Raw genomic sequence first — 27,089 nt, forward strand, 5'->3', positions numbered from 1 at the left:
AGAATGATATTCCTACAATAAAATGCATAGAGGGCGAACAGCATAATATTTATAAAAGCTCCCCCCCTTAAGAGGGCCTTCCCTCCCTTTCGGGAGTGAAGGTCTGTACTAAGCAAGCTGTTCGCCTCTGTTAGGTTACTCTTCTCCAAGCAGATTTGTCTTGTGTAGCCTACCTAGCTACGGATCTACCCAACCCTAGATAGGACATGAGCTTTGATCATCATTTTACATAATTCTAACTGTACTGGAAGGTGCTTACGGTTATTACATGCTACCTCCTATAATCGTGATGTTTTAGACCTAGCCTAGTGGTACATTCTATTGTATTCCCTACCGTAACCTATCCTAACCCGACCATAGTACCAATGTAAGGGATAATGTTCTAACTAAATTGCAAGGTTTTTGTGTTCAGTACAAATAGTAATTACTAGTTAATTCATGAGATTTGCCTCATATGATAAATGTTTGCCTCCCTGAGGTCTTAAGCCATGCGTGTCATGAGCATAGTGGCTCTTTTCACAATAGTTAAGATTGTCTGATTTTAGTTACACTACTTACGTGATTACTGCGGCTCGATGGTAAGCGGAATGGATAAGGTTACTAATCTGATGGACAGTACTTAATCTGGTCTAGGCTATGTATGAGAAAGATCACACTGGCTAGCTCCTCTGGGCAAGGGGCCAGGATCACTCTAAGGTGGTAGGGCACTGCCAAGAGGGCACTAGTGCCAGGATGAGCTCATGGCTCGGCAACTACTGGGCTCTCTTCCGCCCCTTCTTCTTCTTCTTCAGGTTCCCCCAAGGCCTATCTGTGTCAGACCTAGGAGGTGATGAGGGCACTGACTGGGGAAAGGCCAGAAGGGTTAGTGGGCGTAAAGTCCGAGGCAACTTCAGGAGCTACAGGAGGGCTCCCTACTCCGGCTGCTGCGACAACCGGAGCGAGAGTGATCTCGACCTCTGCGTCCGAGGAGGCCAGTTCCTGGTCTCCCAGAGAAGGCGTGACAGTTGTTGGATCCTTCAGGGGTTCATCCTCTGGGGACAGATGTGGTGAAGAAGAAGTGTCGGGTGCCGGAGGCTATCCGGTTGCAATGATCACTGGTGTGGGGAATCCTGAATCTCCCGGAGGAGGATCTGCCTCATGATTTAGACCCAGCACAGAGTCCCGACCCAACAGGAAGTCCACTCTGGGCCGAATTCCACCCACCACGCCAAGGCAGTGGGGTAGCGTGATTTTAATGACCAGTCTTGTTTGATTGATTGATTATGGCTACTTAAACTGTCATTGCAACATTTAGGATATTGATAACATTATATTAAAATAGAAAACTAAAAAATAAATAAATTTAAAAGGAGTTTTATAAAATATGGGAATTACCTAAAATATAAAAATATAGATATATAGAGATACTGTATATATATATATAATATATATTATATATAAAATTATGTATATATTATACATATATATGTACACATATATATATATATACATATATATATATATATATATATATAATATATATATATATATATATAAATTTTAGGTATTTCTCATATGAAACCCCTTTTAATTGTTTTTTAAGTTTTCTGTCAATATCCTTAATTTTGTTACACCAGTTTAAGTAGCCATAATCAATCAGTCAAGCAAGACTGTGGGCATTAAAATCACTGATTTCTTACAGAAGATTAGTGAAATTAAATTTTTATTTAGCTGATCAAATATATATTGCATGTTATTTGTGTAGCCTAGTTGTTGACATTTGTAGATCAGCACAATTAACTGTGGCATATTGCAATCTGTAATTGCAAATTTTTGTATATATATATAATATTCTCCAGTAATTGCAACTTGAGAGAACTGGATGTTGTTAGCACACTCCTATTGGGGTCAGTCTTTAGAGAAACGTAGAATTTCTTAAAGTTGTCTGGCTTGGAGCCTCTTCATATTCCATTCAATTACGCATTTGATAAATGCATTATCTGGGGATGGTTTAATTTTAATATTCATAAAAATTGGAGCTTTGCTATTGAATTTCATATATAGGACTCTCCTCCAGAAGCACCATTCCAAGTATTGTTTAGTCATTAATGCTACTGTTTGACTTATTGTTTTTCTACCATATTTTTAGGAATATATGAAATAGCAGCTTATAACCAAATTAAATCTTTATTTTCTAAATAATTCCAGTACAAAAAAAAGAACCTTTATACATGAAATATCCGTTAATACATTATGTTGCAGGGGTTGTAATGCATTTACAAAATCACTGCAATATGTTGTTCCCTTGTCATATTTTCTGAACCACCTGCATACTGGGAATGACAGAGCATACTGAACTACAGTACTACCATATATGGACACCATGCCTAGCACTGTACGATTAGAACCATACCTTCCCATAATAACTTACTGAACTCCATATGATGTCCATATCTTGAAGCATTTACATTTTCACATCATATTTTAACTCATATATTGAGAATTCTTGCACCAAGAATATTGTGACCTAGAGTGCATTGGAACATTTCAATACTCAACCAATGATGTACAATATTCACAAAGATTAAGTATTAAAATGATGAAACAATTACTGTATAACTTAAAACATTTGGAGCATTTCCTTAATTCTAATAAAAGGCAAAGCCTGGTTAATGAAAATTATGGAATGGATGACACAGGGCAAGACACTATTAATCATCTTACATTGTTGATAAGAGTGACTATCCAAAACTAAACTAATATCTGGTGCTAAAAAAACTAAAATTTTCAGACCTTATTCTGAGTGAACAACCAACTTTCTTGGCACTTTGTGTTTCACCATGTAATGATTTAGGCTCTTCATATATAAAAAAGAAAACTTACAAAACTAAAGATATCTCTTCATTATTTACTATATAACAATACAAATTCTCCCCACAACCATTAACAAATGACAACAATTGTGTTTAGATAATTCCTGCCATATACTAATAAACAGCATCATTAATTCTCCTGCAGAAGTTAGTTTGCAAAATGTATTAAAATTCCTGAAATATTTATATAGAAAATTTATGCATGTAAAAGCTGGGAGATTCAGTGAAATACCACAGAAAACACTAATATAATTTAACTGCCACTACAATGACTAACTTTAGAAGATACAGTAAGGAGTCACAAGGGACCAGCACCTATACCATTCACCAGGTCACAGCATTAACAAACTGTAACAAATGTTAACACACGGTGGTCTGTCGTCTTATTAAACTAAAAGGAACATGCTGTTTTTTATGGCAAAATTTGCAAAAAGAGAAAGACCACCAACAAGCATTTATTTTTACTCTCAGTAGGTAAAGCGAGGGATAAGTGAATCGGGATTCTTTTTCATTTTTTAAATATTTGGATCTCGGTATATATACAACATACTTGTAGGTAAAGAGAGGGATAAGTGAATTGGCATTCTTATCCATTTTTTTTTAAATTGCATCTCAGTATATATACAGTATACCTGAAAAGACAATTGCACATTTTTTCAAACTGTTTTTGCTTGAATGCATTTTCTCCATTACATATAAAAATACTGTGAAACTTATTGCCAAGGCAGCAGATCTGGGATATGAATGTCCTTATGCTTTTTTTGTGAATTAGCCTTTATATTTGTTAAAAATTTGCATGAGAAATAATATAGAGAATTTTTTGTATTATGTAAGTTGTTGTTAGGTAGTTTAGTGAGGCTAATGAGCTACATTCCTGGACCAAAAGTATTCTGAATGATGCTTTAAACTCCTTTTTGTATAAAGAAACCTAGCATTCTACAGTAGTGGCAAGCTTACATGGTCATATCATTTTATAGGGATGATTACAAGCAACTATAACCCCTTAACTGATACTCAGAAGTAACCACCTACAATCCAGGTAATTGAAACTGAAAGGCAACAAAAAAGTGGTTTATCCTTATGTGTTCACAAAAGTTGTATGCTTGAAGTGTGAATTACCTATCCAAAAAAAGATTGACACCTGGAAGAAAAGCTATATATCCCCATGTGGATAGTATTTTCCCAAACTAATAAAAGCTAGAGTTATTTTTTATGCAAAATTATTCTATGGCTATTAAGTAAGCAGCATCATTAACTACCACATGTTACAAAGCCAACTAAGGATAGATCTCGAGGAGTTTTACTTTTCCATTCACTCCTCTGTGTTTGTAATCCTAGTGTCTTAGCTATCTCTATCCCTTTAAAATGCAGGTGGGCTAAGAAAAAAAACTTTTTTTTTTAATAACGACAATGCATGAAAACTTTTGCCGTATAAATTTGAGCCCTAATAATTACAAAAGTGTTTGTCAAAATATCTATGATCAGCTTCACTACATGTAACTGACATATCTAACTGGAAAAAAACAATTAAAGAGACCAAGTGAAATTTTCGTGTATCTGAAAAGTTAAATTTGTATTTGATTTTTTACCAGCTTTTAGGCAAAATGAACACTACAATTTCAAACTAGACATCTAATTTCAAGAAGTCAAAGTCTTTCCTTTTATGGAAGGAACAGTCAAAATAAAAAATTCAACCATCACTAGTATGCAGACTTGTATAACTATTTTATACACACATGAACAGATCACCAGCTTTACATACACAAAATAAAACTAAAAATATATGTGCTTCAGTTTCAGTTCAGTTGTCATAAATTATTTCAAAACAACCATTTCTTTTTTCTTTTCTTTGACTCCTTAACTTCTGTTTCATCAATATCCTTGTCAGCATCAGCTTTTGCTCCCTTTTTGTCTTTCTTCTCCTTTTTCTTCTTCTTTCTTGGCAGCTTCAAGGTTTTCTTCTTCTTGGAAACATTCTGTGTGGCACAGCCATTTTCAATACCATCTATGTGTTTTTCTGAAATAAAAAAAGACGATCCAATTTTAATTTATTTAACAAAGATTTCGTTTCATTTAACAAATAAGAAAGACATAAGGATAATAAACCTTGAAAAACATAGATGAAAAATATTAATATATACCCCGTATATGTATAATATCAATATATCATAAAAGTTTGGTAAGAATTCGTTGAGTGTCACAAGGAAAAATTTTATGAAATCTTTTTGAAGTCTATTCCTGGTTTACACAGTAACATGATTTTTACCAATACTAAAGTTAAATGCATTCATTCCTTTGTTTTTTAAAATAAGCATCTTCATTTATGTCAGAAAAATCAAGGAGAATGGCTGTCAAATACCTTCCCCCAACTGGCAGGAACCCAAATTAATAAAGACAAAATATGCAAAATTTCAAAAGTAATTTGTATTTTTTTTTAGGTATATGAACCATAGCTTTCGTAAATGGAGTTTCTTGGCTGTCACTGACTAAACAAAATCCTATGAGGTGATAGGGAGCTCTTGACCTGAGATGTCCTGCCTTGTCCATTGTGCGAACATCACACTCCACAGGTTCGGAAAGATCGAAGCTACAAGGGTCAGTAGAGGAGGATTAGTTCCTTTATGAAAGCTATGGTTCATATACCTCGGAAAAATACAAATTAATTTTAAAATTTATATTTGTCCCTACAAGGATAAGAACGTATACTTTCACAAATGGACCTCACTTTTCAGGGTGCCCTGAATGGCTCCTCCCTCACTCTTTCCTGGGTGTGAAACCCATGTCAGTCAGGATGTAGTATTTACTCTAAGTGTCTAGGACAAGTCCAAGGGGAACACTGTGCTCTCCTGTGTCCCCAATGGTGCAGTGGAGCCCTTCCTGCAGGCTTGATGCCTCTCACACCACTTGCTGAGACATAACCACAAGGCCTGGGGTGAAGTTCAGGATCTTTAGGATGGAGTGTTTTTTTTTTTTTTTTTTTTTTTTTTTTTTTTTTTTTTTTTTTTTGTAGGCTACACATGGACCAATCCCTGGCATGTCATGGGACTTCACCCTCCTCAGGGATGCCTCCCTGTCTTCCTTGGAGTCGTATGCCCTGGTGATTACCTCCCTAAGCCAGCAGGAGATGGTGTTTTTCAACACCCCTTCCTTCTTCCTTCCCATATATACTAATAAACAGCCTCTTGCACATTGGTCTGTGGGGGGATATTCTCTTCAAGTATTGTCTCAGGACTCTGACTGGACATGACACCTCTTTGTCACAATTGACAAAATCCTTCAGGAAAGGGAGGAAGAAACTCAAACTTCAGTCAGAGGTGGAAGGGTTCTGTGTCTTGGCCACAAACTCTGGAACGAACTCCAAGGAAGGGGTGAGACGACGATGTTGGAGAGGCCATGAATCTCTCCCACCCTCTTGGTTGAGGCTAGGAAAAGTAGGAAGACTGTCTTCAGGGTCAATTCTCTGTCCGGCACCTTTCTTCAAGGGCTTGTATGGAGGTCCTCTAAGGCTGGCCAGGACCCATGTTACATCCCACTCAGGGAAAGAGCTGATCTATACCCTTCACTGCCAGCACCAACAGCCTCTCCTGCCATAAGTGCACCAGGAAGTTGGCCACTTCTTTCACAGAGGTCTTGAGAATGGCCCCTCTGACAGCACCAATCACAGAACACTGCCAATTTGTCTTGGTATATCCCAGCTGAGGAAAAGTGCAGAGTCTGAAATCGCCTCTGCATGAAAGGCCTCCACCCGTGAAGGCAGAGGGAACTCACTGCCTGATGATACCTTCCAGTGTGTTTCTGAATGAACAGACTGGGGTTCTGGGGGAGTTCCCTTTTTTCTGAATGAACAGACTGGGGTTCTGGGGGAGTTCCCTTGAGTGTCTACCACCAGCTCCAGGAGGTCAGCATACTTCTCCGCCTGCAGCCACAGGGGAGCCACCAACATCATCCAAGAGAGCCTGGGAAGAGAACAGGTGATTCAGTATCCCCCCCCTCAGCTGACTGAAAGGTGGGAAGGTGTAGACATCCATATTGTTCCATGAAGGTTGTAAGACCTCCTGCATCACTGCCCTGTACTGGGAAGCAGTATAGGGGTGAGGGGAGGCTGATATTCCTGGCTGTGGCGATAAAGTCGATCGTTGGACCCTTCCAGGTCTCCAGCAGTGCAATTGCTCTCTCTTGGTTTAGGGACCATTTTGTCCCCACTATCTATTCCTAACACAGCCTTTGGCGAAGTTTTTTTCCCCTGGGATGTATCCAGTTGTAAGATCCACCCCCACTACTTCCAACAAGTTGTGCATTGTCGCTACCTGACCGCACAACTCCGGTGACACCGGGCCTCCTGGCCAGGTGATTCTGAAAGTGTTGCAGGCCCAACCAGACTACTTTCACTTCCAGGAATGACCCTTCTGTTCCTCCAGGCCCCAGATCCCTGGGAAAGGTAGTAATTAATTATAAATATTTCTCTCTTGATCAAACAATTTTCTTGGCTGTATTTTTCTTGTATTATGAATTATTGCTACACCATGATGATGAGCTGAAGGTGGTCCAACACTTTCAACTTGGATAGAAGAATTTGGGAAATATTTAGAAACTTCAAAGGATATTCTGAGCTCCCCTCATGAACTGGATCCAAACTTTCCAAAACTGTATCTAAGGCTGAACTGTTTATGACAGTTGCTTTGTACAACAGTGGCAAGGCTGATCAATCAGCCCCCTACTTGTGTGATATTTATTTATTTATTTATTTATTTTATTTATTTATTTTTTTTTTTGTCAAACTTAATGCATTTCTGCCTATGTCGTATGGGATTTTCAATTAAGGTATGTTTCATAGATTAAGCTCAAGAATATTTTTGTATGTAATGAGTATCTGATAATATATCTAATCTTTAAATCAATCTCTTAATTTTCTTTCCACTTTACATTTTTATATACAGTAACATATTGGCTGTGGGCTTTTCTATGGAGAATTGGAAACCTAATTATCAGGCCCATGTGTTTACTTTTATTATGGCATTACTGATGAAATATTCATCATTTCAAATGTGTGATGTATATAGTATATATAGCATATAGAAAAATTAACACCTGATGAAATATTCATCATTTCATATATGTGATGCATAGTATATAGAGCATATAGAAAAATTAACACAATCTAAATAACTGTGATTTTGTATCCAGATTAAAAAAACAAACCTTGATATTGCATCATGTGTGTTGCTATACTTTCATCCTCTTGTGCTTCTCGCAGTCTATCCAACTCCAGACAATTGATAATTTCATCTCTTTGTTCAACCACCTTCACTAATCGAGCTATTAGTTCCTCTTCTTGTGTATTGTCACTTTCAGTCTTTTCAGAAGGTGGCTTGAGCATTAAACAGCGAATCTGGTATTCTAGTTCAACATATTCTTCCTCAAGACGTTTTTCACGTTTTCTGAAAGAAAGAGAGAAAAGAAATTTCATTACCACTTAGGTTTAAAATAGATAAAAACAAAATAAAACAAACATGTTCCCACTGGAAAATCATGATTTGAACCTTTAAAATAAAATTATTAATTGGTATGCAGTACACCTGTTGTCACAAAAGAACACACAACAGATGTGGGTACTGTATGACATCATTATTTTAAATATTAGTACCATGTGTTCAGATACTTGACAGTAAAAGTGGCATTAATGATATGCAAAAATATTTGCTATAAATAACACAAAAAGGTTAAGAAAGGAAAATAGACAAAGAAGCCATACTTGTTACCAGTTTTCCATGAAAATCTACTGAATTTTAAGTATACATGACTGTTTCAAATTCCTATTGCAACAATCTTACATGCCTGTTTTTACCAGGATTTGAATAAAGTTCTGTATTTGAATTAGGATAGTATTGCATATGACTAATTTTATGCATTAACATGTAATTATAATTTAAACAGTACTGCAAATACTGTACTTTTGAAAAATGAAACTTTAAAAAAACTACTTTAAAAGAAACATTTTACAAGTAGAAGTTTCTTTTGCTATATACAGTACTGTACTTACAAATACATAAGTTCCGTCTGCCTTCGAAACAGCTCATTCTTCTCATTAACCAGTTCGAAGAGCTGCATGATCATATCTTCAACTTCAATGCTACTTGGACCACTACTGAGGGTAGCTGCATCCTCTTGAGGATTATTTGATGTACCTTCTGTACGTTTGCGAATAGAAGTCTCTAATAGTACACCTTGCCTCTCCAGTTCTGTCTGCTTGACTTCTATATCATGAAGCTCTTGTTGAACTAAGCGCATTGGCATTTTCTTAATAGCTCTTTTCTGAGGCACAGGCCTTGGAGGTGCTGGACCTTTCTTACGTTGCCATTCACCAGCTTCACTTTTGCTCATTGAAGGCTTACGTACCAGACCTGTGAGATATATAAAAATTCATAAAAATTTTTCTTCTTCAATGGAATGAGTTATTCTTAACTCAGTTGTCTGGTCTAACTATTTACTAACAGTATAAAGTAAATTAAATTATCTAAAACTAGTGAATTTTACAAAATGCAAGACTTCCACTATAACACAAAAATGAAGTCTACACAGCATATAAGTTCACAGGGCATTACTTGTCATTAAAGTCACAAGGTAGTCAAGTATATTTTTTAAGTAACTCCAGCCATAATGTGCCAACATTTCTTCAAAGAACACCAGTAAGCACAATATTAAGAAGAATGTCTATTTATTTATGCTGGCAGAAAAAATTTTTCCGTGGGTGAAATTGTAGGTATCCTCATTCAGTTTTGCATTACAGTGGTATTCTAAAATTACCTTCTTCAAACAGGACTCCATGTCAGAAAACCATAGAGGAAAAGCCCTTTATCCAGATCACAGTGCAATACACAGTGAGTATAAAGCAACTTTTTAACATAAATCTTAAGAATTCCAATACAGTAATATATACTTAAAACAAAATTACTAATTTTACTACTACTGAGAAGGCTAGAAAACTCTTAATAATCAAAACTACACATAAGTTCCCATAACCAAAACAAATACAGGAATGACCTCTAGGCCAGTATTAACATATAATGGCCATTGTTTTTATTTCTTTTACTGTACTTGCCACAAATAAAGAAATACCCTGGCAAAATCCTCAGTTGTTTTGACATATAATTATTATAGCTTACGTAATCAGTTATTGCCTTAAAAACTTAATAGCTGGATAAATTGAAAATGTTGATTGACAAAATTTCTGTGAGAAATGTTTCCAGGCATTGTTTCCAGGCATGTTAAACAATTACTGTAATGTTAATTACAAAGTAACACATTAGTACAAGGTTATGCTTTATATTTACCAACTGCCCCAGGGCCAGATGGGTACAATCTTTTCAGAATGAATACCAAATTGCTTCACTGTGGCAATCTTTTTGAAGTAAATAATGTAATAATAAGCCTAAGTGGGTTGAATCTCCTTTAATTTATTTTGCTATGAAGACTATTCCATAAAACCTGCTTTTTATTAAAAAGTAGTGGGTTTCAGTGATGACAAACATTCATTCACAGGAAAAGTTATACTTGAAGAAGTCACTGTAGATATAGGTTTGGCTGCCATGTCAGCAACTTTTTCATTTAGTGCCTACATAAGAAGAGATCCAACATATGCAATCATTTGAGTGCACTTCATATTATTTATTAAATGGATATTTAATTGTTTGTATGTGGTTTTTAGAATGTAGTACAGTAATTGTTTTTCAGGGCCTAAGAACTACTGTACTTAAAGTAAATTATTTGCATACGACTGAACACTGATGAAGGTTTAAGAGTACATGATTAAATTACATAAAATGAAAGGGGGGGTATAATATGCCGCATCAGTAAAAGATAATTTAATTTACATTTTAATTAATGTTTTTTTACCCTTCTCTTCCAAAGAGGATTTGAGAGCCATGGGTTAAACCAAAATCCTATTTCACTATTATTATTTCTGCAGTTATATCAGACTCCTGCATCTGCCCACTGCTAATGCTGGCTCGAATAGATTTTGAAAATTACCTTTGAGACAAAAATAGTTACAGGGGAACCTGAATGCCAGATGACTTAAATTGTCAAAAAAAAAAAAACTAATGTTTCACCCTGGCTGATTACAATACCAGGCATACTTCATTATGACAATACTTGTGAAATAAATGGAGATAAGAATTCAATATAAGAAAAAAGTTTTTATCAACCTGATATGGGAGAATCAAGATACAATAATGCTTTTCAAAATTGCAAATTTTAGATAATCTGTACTTTTCTTGGATAAGCAAATCTTTAGTCTTTAATATGGATGTATCTTTGGTGACAGCTGGTATGGATGTTGAAGCTTGGTAACAAAGTGGGGTACCACCCATTAAGCCAACAGCAATCCTATCAATTATTCTTTTGCATTGTGACAAAAGGAGGGATGGTTAAAAGTGAGATCAAGATAAGAGACATCAAGTTTGTATATCTATAAAAAATGCAGTTACCTTAAATTTAAAATTTTTTCCTGCAAGAGTGTATACCTGAGACAGGAGGTTTGTATCACTAAATAAAAATTACAGTACTGCAAATTAATCAGAAGTTTATGTATCTATGAAAAATGCAATTACCTTAAATTTAAAATTCTTTCCTGCAAGAGTGTAAACCTGAGATGGGAGGTTTGTATCACTGAATAAAAATGACAGTACTGCAAATGAATCAGAAGTTTGTATATCTATGAAAAATGCATATTACCTTAAATTTAAAATTTTTTCCTACAAGTGTAAACCTGAGATGAGAGGTTTGTATCACTTTATAAAAATGACAGTACTGCAAGTGAATCAGAATCTGAGACTAAAGAGATCTCCGCCACTTACACCTCTACCACATCCCAAAGAGTTTGTGCCAAAGGCAAGAGACTGATGGGCTTTCACTGCCAAGAACTATCAGCTTCCTGGTCAAGTACGTTGAGCAGGGGAAGGCTGAATCCCGAGTGGTTCTCACTCCAAGGAGGAACCACTCAGGGGAACCTGTCTTCTCTCAAAAATGAACATGCAATTCAGGTCAGTAGGTATCAGTATAAACATCCCGGGATGAAGATAATATTTTACATCCACCTTCCCCTTTGTTAAAGAGAGGAGAGAGAGTTGACACTGTCAGACCTGAGTCCTCAGAGAGGTGTTAGGTCGTCTAACTTGCCTGCATTTTCCTGACCAACATGAGCACAGCTGGGATTGTGTGGTTAGGAAGCATGGAAGGGAAGAGACCAGGTATCCCAAGCATCAATTCTCTAACCAGAGCCTTACCTTGAACCTTGCTTATCCTATTGGAGCTGGTGAGTGCCATTGTAAGGCCAAGGGACAGCCAGGAGGCTATAGGTGTCCTTTTTTTCCTGACAGTCCTTTATTCTGTATTATATTCACAACTGCACACTGTCAATGACAAACTGAATTTTCATATTTGCAGATATACAGCAATCCCTCAGTTATCCAGATCTTCATTAACTGACACTTGACATTATCCAACAGCACCGGACCAAGGGCCAAAGACACATATTTATATAAAAAAAAATTTGAAAAACCACTCCAATGGTTGGCAATGCTGCACAGCCTAAGGAAATTTGGGTAACACTATTTACACTCATAGACTAAGAAAGGGTTTTGGAGTGTGGGAGGCCCAGATAAGTTTCCAAGGTAGGGAAGGGGGAGTCGGATGGCTGGGTGCCATGGGAGAAGGGAGGCAGTAAGACTTTATCGAGGATCTCACTCAGAGAAGGTTTGTTTTGAAAGGTGGGTGGAGCAGGGAAGCAGTTTCCCTTGTTGGGAAGGGGTGGGAATGCATTGTGGGATGGGTGGAGAGGGGTAGGCAGGCTTCTGATTTTGCCACAGCTTTTTTTTTAATGTTTTTACGTTTACACTTCTTCCCATATTTTATTAAAGGATATGTAGAGTACAGTACATCAAGCACAAAAAAAAAAAAAAAAATACAGTATAGAGAGAGAGAGAGAGAGAACAACTGAGCTATCGCTTCCACAGAAGCTTATAACACATACACTCCTTCCCTTTTTTTTATTTTTATTTTACTCTACAGGTATTATCATTTTTATTACTGTAGTTTCTAATTTTTTATTCTAACAACTCAAAAGATAAGTGCATTCGATATCCTCGTGTGTGTGTGTGTGTGTAGTGTGTGCACATGCTCCTTCACTCTGACTGATGGCATCGAGACGGATTCCGAGAGAAGTTATAAATAGCACGTTGCATCTTGACAAGTTCCAAGAGAAGTTATAAATAAAACATATTGCCATCATCTACAAATTCGTATTTTAAATATTTTTATCGAGTTAGAGATGAAATATCAACAGGGGTAAAATATTCTCTTGTGTACTGTTATGATAATATGATAATCATACTTAGTCAACTAAACTTATAATGAAAGGTCAACCTTGCATGATATCAAGGCATCCCAGGACAAGCTAAAGTAGTACGAGACAATCTTTGGTAAGAAAACAGCCATAAGTCAGTCCTGCAAGGTCATGGCAAAAGGTCATTATGAGGACACTGAACAGTCTTCCTTGAGGTGGTTTCCTCAACAGAGGGTTGTTGACATGAACATACACAGTGCGTACTAGAGAAAAGCTTTGTTTTGTAAGTGTATTTATAGTTTATTTTTGTTACAAATAAGGGAAAATAAGATAGATAACTGCTTTTTGCATCAAGCTTTCAGTTTAAAGTTTGATGGTTGATGCTGATAAGCATATCTAGTGTTTATAGTTTGGCGATATTGACAAGGTAGGGAGAGGAAAGGTACGGAGTCTCCCTTGAACATCCATAGACTTTTTTACTTGACCTTATCCAGATTCCACCATTATCTGACAGGACCAAATCTATTAACCTCAATAGGCGAGGGATTATTTCTATGTTGTCAGAGGTTCAAATGCTTGGGGAAAAAAATCCTCTTTCATTAAACCTAATTGTTTTGCCTGAATCAGTAACTCTGAACTGTGTAAACAAACCTGAGCAAAAAAAATACAGGTCCTTCTCTCACTCAAGGAACCTGAGTCACTCCAAGATACAAGGTCAGAAGGAGCAGTGCCAAGTTACCCTTTTAGTTGATTGGCACTCCTGAGAAAGAATTAAGCACCATGATCTAACAGCAATGCTAGGGATGAACCAAGCAAAAGTTCCAGTTGTTCTGAACTCTATTCCTCTAAGAGAAAAATGGAACAGGAACAAACTAAAGGAACTCTGACAGATCATCTAACTGCTGTTGACCAGGTAGCTCCACGGGTAATGATAAGGGAGTTCTTGTGTACCATCCCACAAATAATAGTGTGTCTGGAAGCAAATTAACCCAAAGCTTGAGAGGAACCACATACAATACACTCATAACAGTTCCTCTAAAAGAAAGCTCAACTGGAAAGAAACGAGCTGCTTAAGAGAATCTCAGCTGCACAGAGCAACTAAGATTACTCCCAACTGTCTATATGTAAAGGGAAATACTAAGTTTCCCCTTCCCTGAAGAGACCTGTGGCACATACAAAAAGCTGATGAAAGCCACATTCCCTGAGTTCCATAGTAGGAGATAGGGGTTGAGGCTACAGGTGGAGAGTGAGGATACTATGCAAGTTCTTTTTTTTAGGGACTACATCAAGCAAGGGGTGGATCCATGAAATGCAGTCCCAAAGGTCAAGCAGGACATTCGCCTTCCACACACCAAACCATAATCTGCCATAATCTATCTATGTGGAAAAAAAGGAGGCAAGAAGTTTCATAGAATACTCTTCCTCAAAAGGAAGAGTAGAAAACTTCCTGGCAGAAGTATTCACAGGAGAATCTCTACTATTCCTCAGGTAGGAACCCACGAGCTTTTATAGAGAGAAAAAAAAAAAGCAAAATCCTAACTCCCAAAGAAGGCAACTGATTGTATGCAGGTTACCTGAAACACTCCCTACTCAAAGATGAGTAAGAGGAAGATGAGGGAGCCCCAATCCTGAATGACTGTAAAAAAAAAATTCATCAGTCACCAGAGGGATAAGCAGATCTGGAAAATCTGCTTACCCACACCAATGCAACCATAGATCCAGTCAGGGAAAGATACAGGAGGAAAAGCCAAGTCCCAATAACTAAATAGGATCAGCTGAGAACAAGAGCCCTAATCAAAGTGATTAACCCAAGAAAGGTAGTGTTCTTTTGAAGGGCAGAGTAGCATTGCACAATTAGAAGGAAATCTGAGTGGCCAGCAATGTAACCTTCAGGCAGGTAAGGCACTGACTATCTCCAGGGCAATCAGGAGAGAAAAATTTACCTGAAAAGCATATACTGTAAGGGAATCTATCTCTCTTACATACAAGGGTAGGAATGCCTCTATGGCAAGAACTATGGATATGTGACACCAGGCTGAGTTGCTCGAATTACTGTCCCCCTTCCCTCACTCCAAGTCCTCCTGGAAATGTGAGGTGACTCATGATTTCAGAGAAAGGGCTCAGGAGATGAAGACTAGTGTCTGACAAGGTGTAGTTCCACGATTCACGGGAGAGACTCTGGAACCAGAACTGAGACAAAACCAGCCATTGTGGTTCTGCTATCTGATTAGGTAAGCAGGAGCACTCACTACCTGCCCTGTGCAAAATGGCACCTAGCAGTGCACAGTATGAATTGATTCGGGTCATGCACCATGCCATGAACATCCCAGGTCAAGGAAGATTCAGGCCATATATGCAAACCTGAACCAACCACAGGTCTTGCTGTATATGCTGCCATACAGTCCGACGTTTGCGCTACCCCATACCAAGTGGTGCCTGGGCAGAGTTGATCCCAGGCTGCACGCATGATGGAACAGCTCTGTTCCATTCTGGGTCATGCACACAGGCCCAAGCCAACACTATCCAAGCCAGAGCCAAGCCCAGGAGAAGAGTCATGCTCATGACCAATCACATGTATGTCCTGGGATGAACATGTCAATGAAAATTTAAAAAAGGGGGAAAAGCCAGAAACCAAGGGGCTCGGGCACGTTCAACCGGAAAAAGGTAAAATGCCCTTTTTAAAAAAACCCTTAATTTCATCTTCAAAGAATTTTAATTAATCGTCCCCTTTTGGGAACTGAAAATGGGAAAATTGAAGTCTTAGTGCACCTATCCCGCATAAAACAGCCAGTAAACCCTTTTGGGATCTCGCTTTGAACCAAAACCCTAAAAAAAGCCAAATTCCCCCGGATTTGACCCCAAAAGGGGGGGGTTAAACCTGACCTTGGTTTGGGGGATTTTTTTAGGAAAGAACCCCCAAAAGGGCCTTTCCGGCGATTGGGAAAAAGCTTAAAGAAACCTGAAAGACCCTGGCCCTTTTTTGAAATAAGGGGGAAAAAGCGAAAAGAACCCAAGATTCCCAAAATTACATTTTGAGGGAAAAACGCAAAATTTTAATTTTTAATTGGCCCCCTTGTAAAGATGTGTTGAAAATTTAAGGCCAGATTTTTGGGAAAAAAGGGGGGTCCCTTCACCACTTGAAGTTGCCACCTTGACCAGGGTTAACCACTAAGATTTGCCTTTTCCAGAAAAGGAAAAAAATTTTTTTAAAAGGTGAATCAAGGACAAACAAAAACCCTTTCCGTGCTAAAAAAAATTTTAAAACTTCAAAAAATGGTTAGAAATTTGCTCTTAATTTTTTTTTATAATTATCGAGAACCTAAAAAAAAAAAGGTCCAATTACCACCATTTTTATATTTTCCCCAATACCTAGGAATCGGTTTTTGTTTAAAAAAACCGTTTTAAGGAAAGAATAAAAAAATACACATGCTCAATCTTGGGGTATTGCACTCCAATTTTAACAAAGAGAACCAGGGTTTTTTTTCTTTACCCCGGGTAAGGCAATTTTTTTAAAAATCGGGAAAATTTTTTTAATGGGCCAATGATAAGTACCAAATCCAGATAAATAAATTTTAAAAAGCATTAAATTTTTCCCCTTTGAAAACCCTGATAACCCCAAAAACCAAAAATTTCAAATGAGCCAAAGAGAAATTTTTGTAAAAAATTTGAAAAAAATCACTAACAACCCTAAAAGAACCCATTTAAAAACCCCAAAATTGATCAAATTTCTTTAAAAAAAAAAGGAAATTTTTCCCCTTTTTTTTCCGAAAAAAACCCTAAAACCCAAAAATATCTTAAACAGGCAAATAAAAAAAGGCCCTTGGGATTCCAACCCAAAAATTGGCGGGAAACACCCTTCAAAAAGAAAATTTTTTTTATACCAGCAAAAGGGGAACATTTTCATATTATTAACAAAAATTTCATTAACAAAAATAAATTTTAAAAAATTTACAGCCACATTAAAAAAATTAAAATTCAATTTTGTTGAGGAAAAAAAACTCAATTTGAAACCCAAAAAAACAATTAACAAAATTTGGAAAGAATTCCTTAATGTTTTTAGGGTTTTCAAAGTGGGGTTTAAATTAAATTTGCCTGAACAAAATAAAATTTTTTTCCCAAAACGGGTTAAGGCAAAAACTTAAAAAATTTACAAAAATAATTTTCCCCTAAAATAAATGGTTTTAATTTTCTACTGGATTAAAAACAAATCAAAGTACCAGATTTCCCCGAAAAAAAGCCTTTTAATATGGATCTTGGCAAAACCCTTAAAAAATTCCTTTTTTTCAAAATAAAAGAAACTGATTAAAGTTTTAAAAATTTAATTTTGATTTTAACAAAATTTTCAAATTTTTTTTGGTAAACCTTACTCAGTATAATGTTTTCACTTAGGACGTTTTTTTTTTTCCCCCCTTTTAAATTTTGGGTCCCTTATTTAAAAATAAAATTGCCTTTATTTGTCCAGTTCAACATTTGGCCCCCCATTAGTAATAAAAAATTTTAAACCTAATTCCTTTTCCCCCTTTTTTTTAAAAGATATAAAACCAACCCAAGCAAAAATACAAAAAATAACACAAAAAAGGGGAAATTTTTAAAAGTTTTAAGATCCCAAAAAGCGACCCATACCACATTAAAGTTTTAGAATCAGAATCCCCCCCAAAATTTCTACCAACCAGTGGGGATTTTTTTTTTTAAAAAAAAGGCTAAGAAAAAACGGGGGGTTTTAAAGTGGAATTAGGGGATGAAAACAATTTTCTTACCAGGGGAAAAGGGGGGTTATGTGAATAATCAATATTACTACCCGGGGGTTTCCCCCGGAGGGAGGAATTATGTTTTTGAAAGGGAGCATTTTTAAATTTTTCCCTCCCCCAAAGAACCCATTTTTTAAAGACAGGTTTAAATTTAGTGAAAAAATAAACCCCTTTGTTTTAATAGAATTAAAAAACTAAAATATTTTTAAAAAACCCCTTTAATCATACAGCCCAATTTTGAGTCAAATCCCCAATTTGGGGTTTTTGTTTTACCAGAAAATTTTTCCAACACTACGGCCCACGGAAATCCCACCCACCTTTTTTAGAATTTGTAAAAAACACCCAGATTCAAAGGAGGAAAAGACAACATAATTACCTGTAATTCAAAAAAATTTACGAGAATTTAGGAAAAAATTTTTTTTTTTTTTTTAATCATTTGTTTATCAAAAACCAGTCCCGAAAAAATTAAAAGGGGAAACCCCAGGTTTTTCAATTTTAAGAAGAAAGGCAATTTGTCGCAGAAAGGGTTTAAAATTTTTTTTTTACCAAATTTAGTTCCAGAAAACTTTGATGGTAAGTTCCTTTGGTAATTAAAAAACTTTTTCTTGACTCAGTTTGATCCCCAACACCCCCCCCCCTTTAAAATTTTTAAAAAAGGGTGAAGGGCCCAAAAGGACCCCCACTTCCGGGAAAAACCCTGGAAAGGTTCCCCAAAAGGGAAAATTTTTGGGGACCTCCTTTGCAAACAAATAGTTTTACGGGAGTTTTAAAATTTTTTTCCCAAATTATTTTTAAAAATACTTTTGTTTTTCCCAAGAAAAAATAAAACTTTTGAAGCCCCTTGGGGAAAAACCTTTTCCCGACCCAACAAACCCTTTTCTGTGAAAAGGAAATCCGAAATGTGGGGAAGGGTTAACTTTTACCCCCCAAACAAACTTGAATCAAAACCATGGCTAAAAATTTCTGAGCTTAATAGACAAATGGAAAACCCCAATTGGGACCTCCATGCCGGGAAACCCAGGGATGAGTAAAAATTTTACTCCCAGCCAAAACAAGATCTTCCTTTTTTCCATCCCCCATTTGCCACCCGTTACCCCGGAAAAACTAATTTGGGGGTTTTATTTGGGCCCCCTCCTGGGTAGAACCCAATTAATTAAAAAATTCCACTCCCTAAGTCCGGGGGGGTTTCCCAAAAAAGACCTCAAGGACCCCTAAGATGCAAAACCCGAAACCCTTTTTAAACCATTCTCAAAACCATTTCCTAGGGTGCCCTTTCAAAAGGGCCTTTTGAAAAATTGAAATCTTTAATTTTTATAAATTTTTTGCCCTAGACAAAGCGTGAAAAACAGTATTTTCCCGACCAATCCCTTGGGTAGGCAACTGGGGTTTTCAGAAATCGGGATTTTTTTCCCAACAAAAAAAAACCCCAAGAGAAAAAAAATCCCAAAATTCAATTTGATGAGTTTTCCCCCTGCACCTCGACAAAAAAACCCCCACCATTGGTTTTGGGAAAAAAAAAAACCCCAAAGGGGGACAACCCAAAAAAATTCCTGACCCCCCAAAATTTTTCACCGGTTTCTCGAAAGCAAGCAGCCCTAACTGGAACGTTAAAACCCCACTGGAAAGTATACCTAACTTTAGGGACCCAGGACTAATCAGGATACCATTTTCGAGGGAGGGCCCAAAAGGGGGCGCGGTTTTTTGAACTTTTCTCCCAAACTGTTTTCATTTAAATTCAAAAAGGGCCCAAAAAAACTATTTGGATAAAACCCCTTTAATTTTTTCCCCAAAAAAGGTAAAAAATGTTTAACTCTGTTTTTACCAAAACCCCATTCCAGGCCCCCCTTTTGGGAACCAAAACAAAAGGGAAGGAAGTTTTTTTTTATTTACAAAAAAGCCAAATTTGGAAAAAACTCCACCCCCCCATACCGCCAAGTTCAAGTAAAAAAACCCTTTTTTCCCCTCTGAAAATGAAACCCGTGTTCCCCAGTATCCAAAGAAAACTGTAAGGATTTTTTAAACTTAAAACGTTTTTCTTTGATGGTGAATCGGAAAGAAAATTTTACCCATTTTTTTTGGAAAACTATTTTTTATATGAACCCAAATTTTCCCTTTTGAATAAAAACTCAATGAGAATTAAAATTCTGTTCGAACCTTATTTACCCCTTTCTGGCCTGTTTTAAATTTTGCGAATCCCCTAAAGGAGCAACAGGGAAAAATGTTTTTTTTATTAAAAAAGGGGAAGGGGGGAAACACCATATTAAAATCCTTTGGAATTAAATTTGATTTCCTTTGGAATTTTTTTTAACCTTCGGGGAAAAAAACCCTTAATAAAACTTTCCCTAGGAAAGGGGGCAGGGATTATGTTTCATTAAAATTTCAGAAAATGACCATTTAACCTTAGCCCCCAAAAACCCCCAATTTGGAAAGAAAAATTAAATTTTTTGGGCCCCCTTTTTAACAAAAACTGTTTAAAAAAGGGCCCAAATTTCTTTAAAAAGGCTGGTTTCAAGAGGTCCTTGGGTAAAGGCCCCAAGAAGAAAAACCCAGCAAATTCCCTTAAGCCGCCCCCCGGTTTGGTTTAAAAATAAAAGGGGAAATAAAGGGGGGACTCCACATAAACCTCCAGGGCCATCCCTACCCCTTCCCTTTAGAGGAATTTTGGGATACTCCCCATTAAATTTTTTAGGGGAAAGGCATCCTTTTGAGAACCCCAACGGGAAGGGAACCCCTTGAAATTCAAACCACCATCCCAAAAAAGTCGGGGTCCCAGAATCAAAACCCCCGGGGCCCCGCTTTAAAGCCCTTAAGCCAAAAAACAAAATTTAAAGGGTTTTTTACGCCCCAGGGAGACCCCCTTTGCCAAAAAGGGAAGGCCCACCCCTAACTCAAGACATAGGCACCAAAATTTCTAAATTTAAGGAAACCCAAAAGTGGCGCTAAACACAAGAGGGGGAAGCGACCTAAGGTTCTAAAACCTTGAATTTTCCCGGTTTAGGGGGTTTTGGAAACCCAACAAAAAATGTTCTAAGGAGCAAAGAAGCTAAAACCTAAAGAAGGAAGGGGGGGGAGACAATTCCAAGGGGAAAAGAAAACGGCAAAGACAGGGGGAGAAGCCATAATAAAATATTGAGGAAATCCCAGGCACTGGGAAAGAAAAGAAAAAACCCCCCCTTTGAAGCCTCCCCTTCTTTTAAAAGGGGGCCCCCCACGGCTAAAACGAGGCTGGAAAAAAATTTAAGTTCAAGCACTTTCTTTTAAACCCTTTGCAGCCTGTGAAGGGGGAAACCCTTTTTTTGGAACCCAGTTGAAAAGTTACCTTAAAATTTCTAGGGGTTTTCTTTGTTTGGGACAAAGTAAAACCTAAAATTTTTGGGGGCCGGGGTTACAACAAAAGAACAAACAAAAATGCCAAAATATCAAAAAAAATTTTCCAAAAAACCAAAAATACTTAAATAGGGAATAAAAAATTAATAAAAAAAGGGGTAGTAAACAAAAAGGGGAAAGAAAATTTAAAGAAAAAACCACCCAAAAACCAAATTAGCAAAAAAACCATTCCCCAAAATTAAAAAAATTTAATCCGTTAAATGACGGGGGTTATATTAGGGAGGAAAATTAAAACCTCAAAAAAACTTTTAACCAAAAACCCTCAACCCCTGAAAAAAATGCATTTTAATACCCCCAAAAGAAAACCCCCAAAATTTTTAAGAGATCATTCAAAATTTTCAGTCTTAAACAAAAACAATTTTTTCCTTTGAAAAATTTCATTTTTTTTTTGAAATCCCTTTTTTTTTTTCTTAATTTTTTAAATCTTTTTTTTAAATGTTTTTGTTTGTACCCTTTCAAGGGGGGGAAACCATGGATGCCACTTTGTTGGTTAAATTTTGTCCGGAAATAAATTTAAAAAAAAATTAAAAAAATAGAAAAGTAAGGGAAATTTAAAATCTCAAAAATGTCTAAATTTTGGGGAAAAATTAAACTTTAAAAATGTTAAAATGCTCCTTTCTGAAAATAGATTCTTCACTTTTAAATAAAAAAATCACCTAAAAAGGAAAAAAAAATTTATTTGAGGAAAAAGGGAACCTGTTGGGCCTAGGAAATTTTTAAAAAAGCTTCCCATCAAAAATATTTTATTATACCCAATTTTGGGATCCAATAGAAAAAAACAATGTTTTCTTTGTGAAATTTTTGGGGGGAAATTTAAATTTGTATAGTAAAAAAAAGGAAAAATAAGCAAAAAAAAACAATTTAAAGAATCAACAAATTTAAATAATAAATAAGCCAAAAAAAAAAGTTATAAGACTTAAAAAAGAAATAACCGCGGGGAATTTTTTTAGCCTGGGGACCGTTGGGGAGGGAACGTTAAAGTGTTCCATTCATCTTTTTGAAAGGTTTTTTTCCCCCCTTTGTTTTCCTCCCAAACCCCCCTTGGTAAAAAAAAAAAAGTTTTTAAACCCCTTAAAATTGAAAAAACGAAAAGTATTAGAAAACACGATAACATAAAATTTTAAAACACTGATTTAGCCAAATTAACAATTTTAAAATTTACCCACAAAAAATCCCTTTGTTTTAAATGTTTTACCCATTTTTGGTTTGGTTGGTACTCGCTAAAAAATTTTTTTCCCCTGTTTGGATCTTTTTAATTGCAGAAAACCCCCCCTTTTTTAAAAAAAAGGATAGGACATTCCCACCTTTTGGGGGTCAACCATTAAGGGGATGTTTTTTGGGAAGGAAACAAAAGCAAGTAAAAATGCTTGGTGAGGAAAACCCCAAATGCTAAAAGGGGGAATTTATGGCCTTGTGCTTGTGTAAGGGGACCCTAAAAGGAAACGGGCTTTTAGAGTTTACGTGGAAGTTTTGGCCGGACAAAAAAGGAAAGTTTTAAGAGCTACAATTATGGGGATCATTTTTAAATTTTTTTTGCCAAACAAATTTTTTACATTTAACAATTTTGAATTTTTTAAAAACCCTTTTTAAAAATAGTTAAAGCCCTACAAAAAAACCTCCAAAAAAGGTGTTTTGAACCCTTTAAAAGGTTTTTAAATTTTATGTTGTAAAAATTGTTTAAAAAAACCAACACCCCCGCCCCGGGAAAAAGAAACCAGGTTTATTAGCTTTAAAAGATTTAAACTCCTTTTTTGTTTCAAACCCCAAAAAACAAAAAGTAAATTTTAACCCTTCTGGGGATTAAAAAAACCATTGTTCTTAAAACAAAAAAAAAAAATGATTCGAAATACCTATTTACTGGGTATTCAACCATGTCGTTAAAAGGAGATACCAAAAATTATTTTTACAAAACCACAAAATTATTCATACCATTCGATTCATAAAGTGTTTAGTTAATTAATAAACTACTTACAATGTATTATGATTTGATTTATTATCAATTAAAAATAATGAATTTTGAGCATTAACCCTTTCACTCACCTCATCTAAGCATAGGAAGTGGTAGGGCCATAAATGCTGCAGGCACTACAACAAAAGTATACATCGTTAACTTTCGTCGGAAATGTTTCCTTCAAAGAAGTCTTCGAATGTATGAAGTGGCTATTTGAGAAAGTATTCCTGAACTGGTGAAGGTGCAATAATCCTGCAGCCAGACCAAACATAATTAGGTAAGTCACAGTAGAACCACAATGGATATGTTTATTGGTTTCGTGTTTCTCCTGTTCTTTATTGCCAGACCTGAATGGGTATCCGGAATAAAGAAATTGTTGATAACCTGTGACTTTACCTTGAATAAAAACCTCCTGAAACACTATTGCCATGAGAGTGGTGGTCATTCTGAGATATTGCTGGGGAAGGAACGATAATCCCACAGCCAACAAAATTAGGTAAGCTACCTTCAAACCACAAGAATAATACATATTGGTTCAAGTGGTGTTTCCTGTTCTTTACTGCCAAACCCTGTGGGTATCCGAAATAAAGAAAATGGTTAGTAACCTGTAACTACAGTATACCTCTGACCAAAAATTAATCTGGGTTGCTGGGATTTATTTATTCGTAACTAAGCCATTTTGTCACCTGTCAACTTTTGTAAGCTCCTTTGAGGACAAATACTGGCTATGCTATCAAAAAACAAGTTTTGGCATAGGAAAAAACTATTTTCAATAGGGCTGTGAGTCCTCAAACCCACTCACTTTCCCTGATGAAAAGGCATGGGACAGGGGTGGATGGCCCCAACTTATGTCATCACATGTGTGTGAGCAAGACCTAGAGCTTAGACAATCATTGTAGGACAAGAGACAGAGCCCTCCTCTTAAGTCCTTTATATTCTACCACTGTGCCAACAAGCACTACTCTGGCTGAGACCAACTATAAGAGAATTCTTTGTAATTGGACCTGGACTTACCACTAGGCCTTCTGAGAGCTCATCTTTGCTGCCCCATACACTACACACTAAATACACAAATGTCAGCTCTGCATAAATAGGTGGTGAAAGTAACATATAAAATAGTTAGGTCTTAAATGGTACCACAAAATTTAAACATGACACTACTCTTTATTTTGAAAGCAGTTACTGGTTGCCAAGCTTTAAAGCCAGGATGAAAAATAATTCTTAAAGCATTGTACAAGATATCTGTAAACGCTAATTTTATGATTCTGTACTGTAACAATATTCTAGGCCTGTTTTAATTATGAAGATCATACATAAAATAACATCAGCCTCATTTACCTATTAGAGCTCTCTTTTAAAAAGATATTAAAAGATGGATAATCACCTGTTTCTCACAAGGGTTGGTGGTGGTGGTCTAGGTGGTTTAACTTTGCCCTTACTTGGCGTTGATTCAGGACTCTCCAGTGGCTCCTCATCATCACTCCAGAATGGATTTAGATTTTCCTTTTTCATTTGGCTGTTGTCCTTTTCTTCAGTCGAACTTTCTTCATCTTCATCACTTTCAAAAGGATTCAAATTGGCCCTAATAATCTTTTTTCCAGTTATTTCATCTTCTTTCGTTTCCTGTTTGGCCCTGTCAATTTCAACAGATTCACTAATGCTTGCTGCACCTTCATCTTCATCATCACTTCCAAATGGATTAAGTTCTTCAGGATACTGAATGGAACGTAATGAGGGTGAAGACAATTCAGCTCCGCTGTCTTGGGATAAGGAAGTAGCATTTACCTCGGCATCATTACTTCCTCCTAGTTGACAGTTTTTAACAGCCTCTAACTGAGAATCATCCTCTTCAGCCTCAAACAGATTGCATTCACTATCAGATCCCTTGGCAATATCAATGTTAGAAGGCACTTCTAAGTCATTTGTTTCTTCAGGAGAAGTCTTATCTTCTTTACTTTCTTTGGAAACAGTAATGGATGGAGTGCTGGATACATATTCCAAGTTTTTATGCTTGCTCTCAGCTTCATTTTCTTTTTGTGGGATTTTCTCATCTGGTATTAAAACTGTATCATCTTTATCTATATCGTTAAAAGTTCCGTCAATTTTATCCTTATCATATTCTTTGAGTGTCTCTTTATTATCTTCTTTAGTTGCATATAATTTTGTATCACTTGTAAATTGATGGCTCTCTCTCTCATAATTTTGTGATAACTTATTTTCCTTAAGGTCTGGTTTACATAATATATTACTTTTGAAATTACTAGTGTCATTAGTTTTATTACTTATTTCACTAAACATTTTCAAACGTTGTGCAACAATGGAAGAAGAGCCAAGAGTGCTATCAGGTATGTGGGTATTATTTTTGTCTTGCCCTGTGTCTAGGGTTAGTTTATCAGGTGGGTCTGTTATCAAACCTTTGGCATCATCACAATGGTCTAATCCAGAGTCACTGGCTTTAGGGCTTCGCATGTCTTTTTCCTGTGGTCCAAATAAAGCTGGGGAAATCTGTGAAAATTTAGGCATTTCTTTTTTAAATGTATTTTCAGAGTCTTTGTGCTTATCTGAACTATTTTCAGGGCTTTCCCCCTCTAAAGTTTTTGAAAGAAAAACGGTTCTGGGTTTAGGTGGTCCAGGGGTAACATTTGGGGAATGCACTGCGGTGTCATCAGTTTGTTTTTTGTCTTCAAGCACTAATTCTAAAGTATTACTATACCCATCACTTTCATTTTCAGAATCTTCACTTTCATATTCTGATTCAGAGTCGGAGGTGGACATTCGTCGTGAGAGTTTAGGTGAAGTTTCACTGATAATGCTGTTTTTAACTTCTGTAGAAATTTCCAGTTCTTCATCAGGACAAGTTTCACAACAAAACTGTCCCTTTTCTGTTTCATAGTAGCTTGCCAAGGTCAACTGTGTGGTGCATCTGGCACAACGGAAACATGTTCGATGCATTAGTTGACCTGGGGAACCTACTAGCAACCGCTCAGCAAGGAAAACAGGATTACTGCAACTTGCGCACACCTCACGACGTAATCGGCCACCTACCAACACCTGGAAAAAATTAAAAGTTAATATCTAAAGTCTATTAAAAGTTTAATGGCTGGAACTTTTGATTACCTTTAGTTAACCCATGTTACTGCAAAAAGCCCAAATGTAGTAACATATCAACAGCTGCCTGCAAGTACTTGATTTTCCACCTCAGCAAAACTGAAGCTTAATTATTCAACTAACGATACCTTCTCATCAGTTACAGAATTTTAACAAACTAAACTATCTCCAAATAAAAGTATACTGTACACATCTTTCTCGGTGTTTGTTCAATAAAAAAAAAAAACATTGAAAAGCAAGATTCATTTACAACAATTTCATTATTCTGAACATAGTGACTGCCTACAGGGAAGAATAAAATTACAATAGGTAATTCAAATATAACTTTAGAAAGCTCAATCCTTTGAAAATTAGTTAATTATCCATAAAATAACATTTTACTGAACAGTATCTAAAAATTTTGACATACAGTACAGCACACAGCCACTGCACATTATATGTATATATAAATGAGGTGTATAAAATCATGCCAGCAATAAAGTCATTATTGCGTAAATCCCAATCTGAATTTATTATCTGCTCTAGTTAAAGTTTAAATTTTGATTTTCAGGTGACATGTCTTATTCTAACCACTACATTACCCAGGGCAGAAACAAGCAGTCTGGGACTTCATATCATTACTTTACAAACATTTTAATACATAACTCCACAATTCATACAACAAGCGCATATTCTTATAAAGTATTCTTAAACTGAATATG

At 36.3% G+C, this 27,089-nt stretch overlaps 1 protein-coding gene across 1 annotated transcript in view; it reads right to left on the reverse strand.

The window, feature by feature from the left end:
- Positions 1-2,147: 2,147 nt before the first annotated feature.
- Positions 2,148-27,089, reverse strand: part of MICAL-like (protein) — a 95,369-nt gene continuing 70,427 nt past the window's right edge. The window contains exons 4-7 of the mRNA XM_067106151.1: positions 24,664-26,331; positions 8,893-9,266; positions 8,052-8,290; positions 2,148-4,869 (exon numbers count right to left, since the gene is read on the reverse strand). Of these exons, the coding sequence (XP_066962252.1) occupies positions 4,673-4,869; positions 8,052-8,290; positions 8,893-9,266; positions 24,664-26,331 (2,478 nt within the window). The 3' untranslated portion in view covers positions 2,148-4,672. The remainder of the gene's footprint in view (positions 4,870-8,051; positions 8,291-8,892; positions 9,267-24,663; positions 26,332-27,089) is intronic.

The sequence above is a fragment of the Macrobrachium rosenbergii genome, chromosome 6 (genome assembly GCF_040412425.1).
Source record: "Macrobrachium rosenbergii isolate ZJJX-2024 chromosome 6, ASM4041242v1, whole genome shotgun sequence".
Taxonomy (NCBI): Eukaryota; Metazoa; Arthropoda; class Malacostraca; order Decapoda; family Palaemonidae; genus Macrobrachium; species Macrobrachium rosenbergii.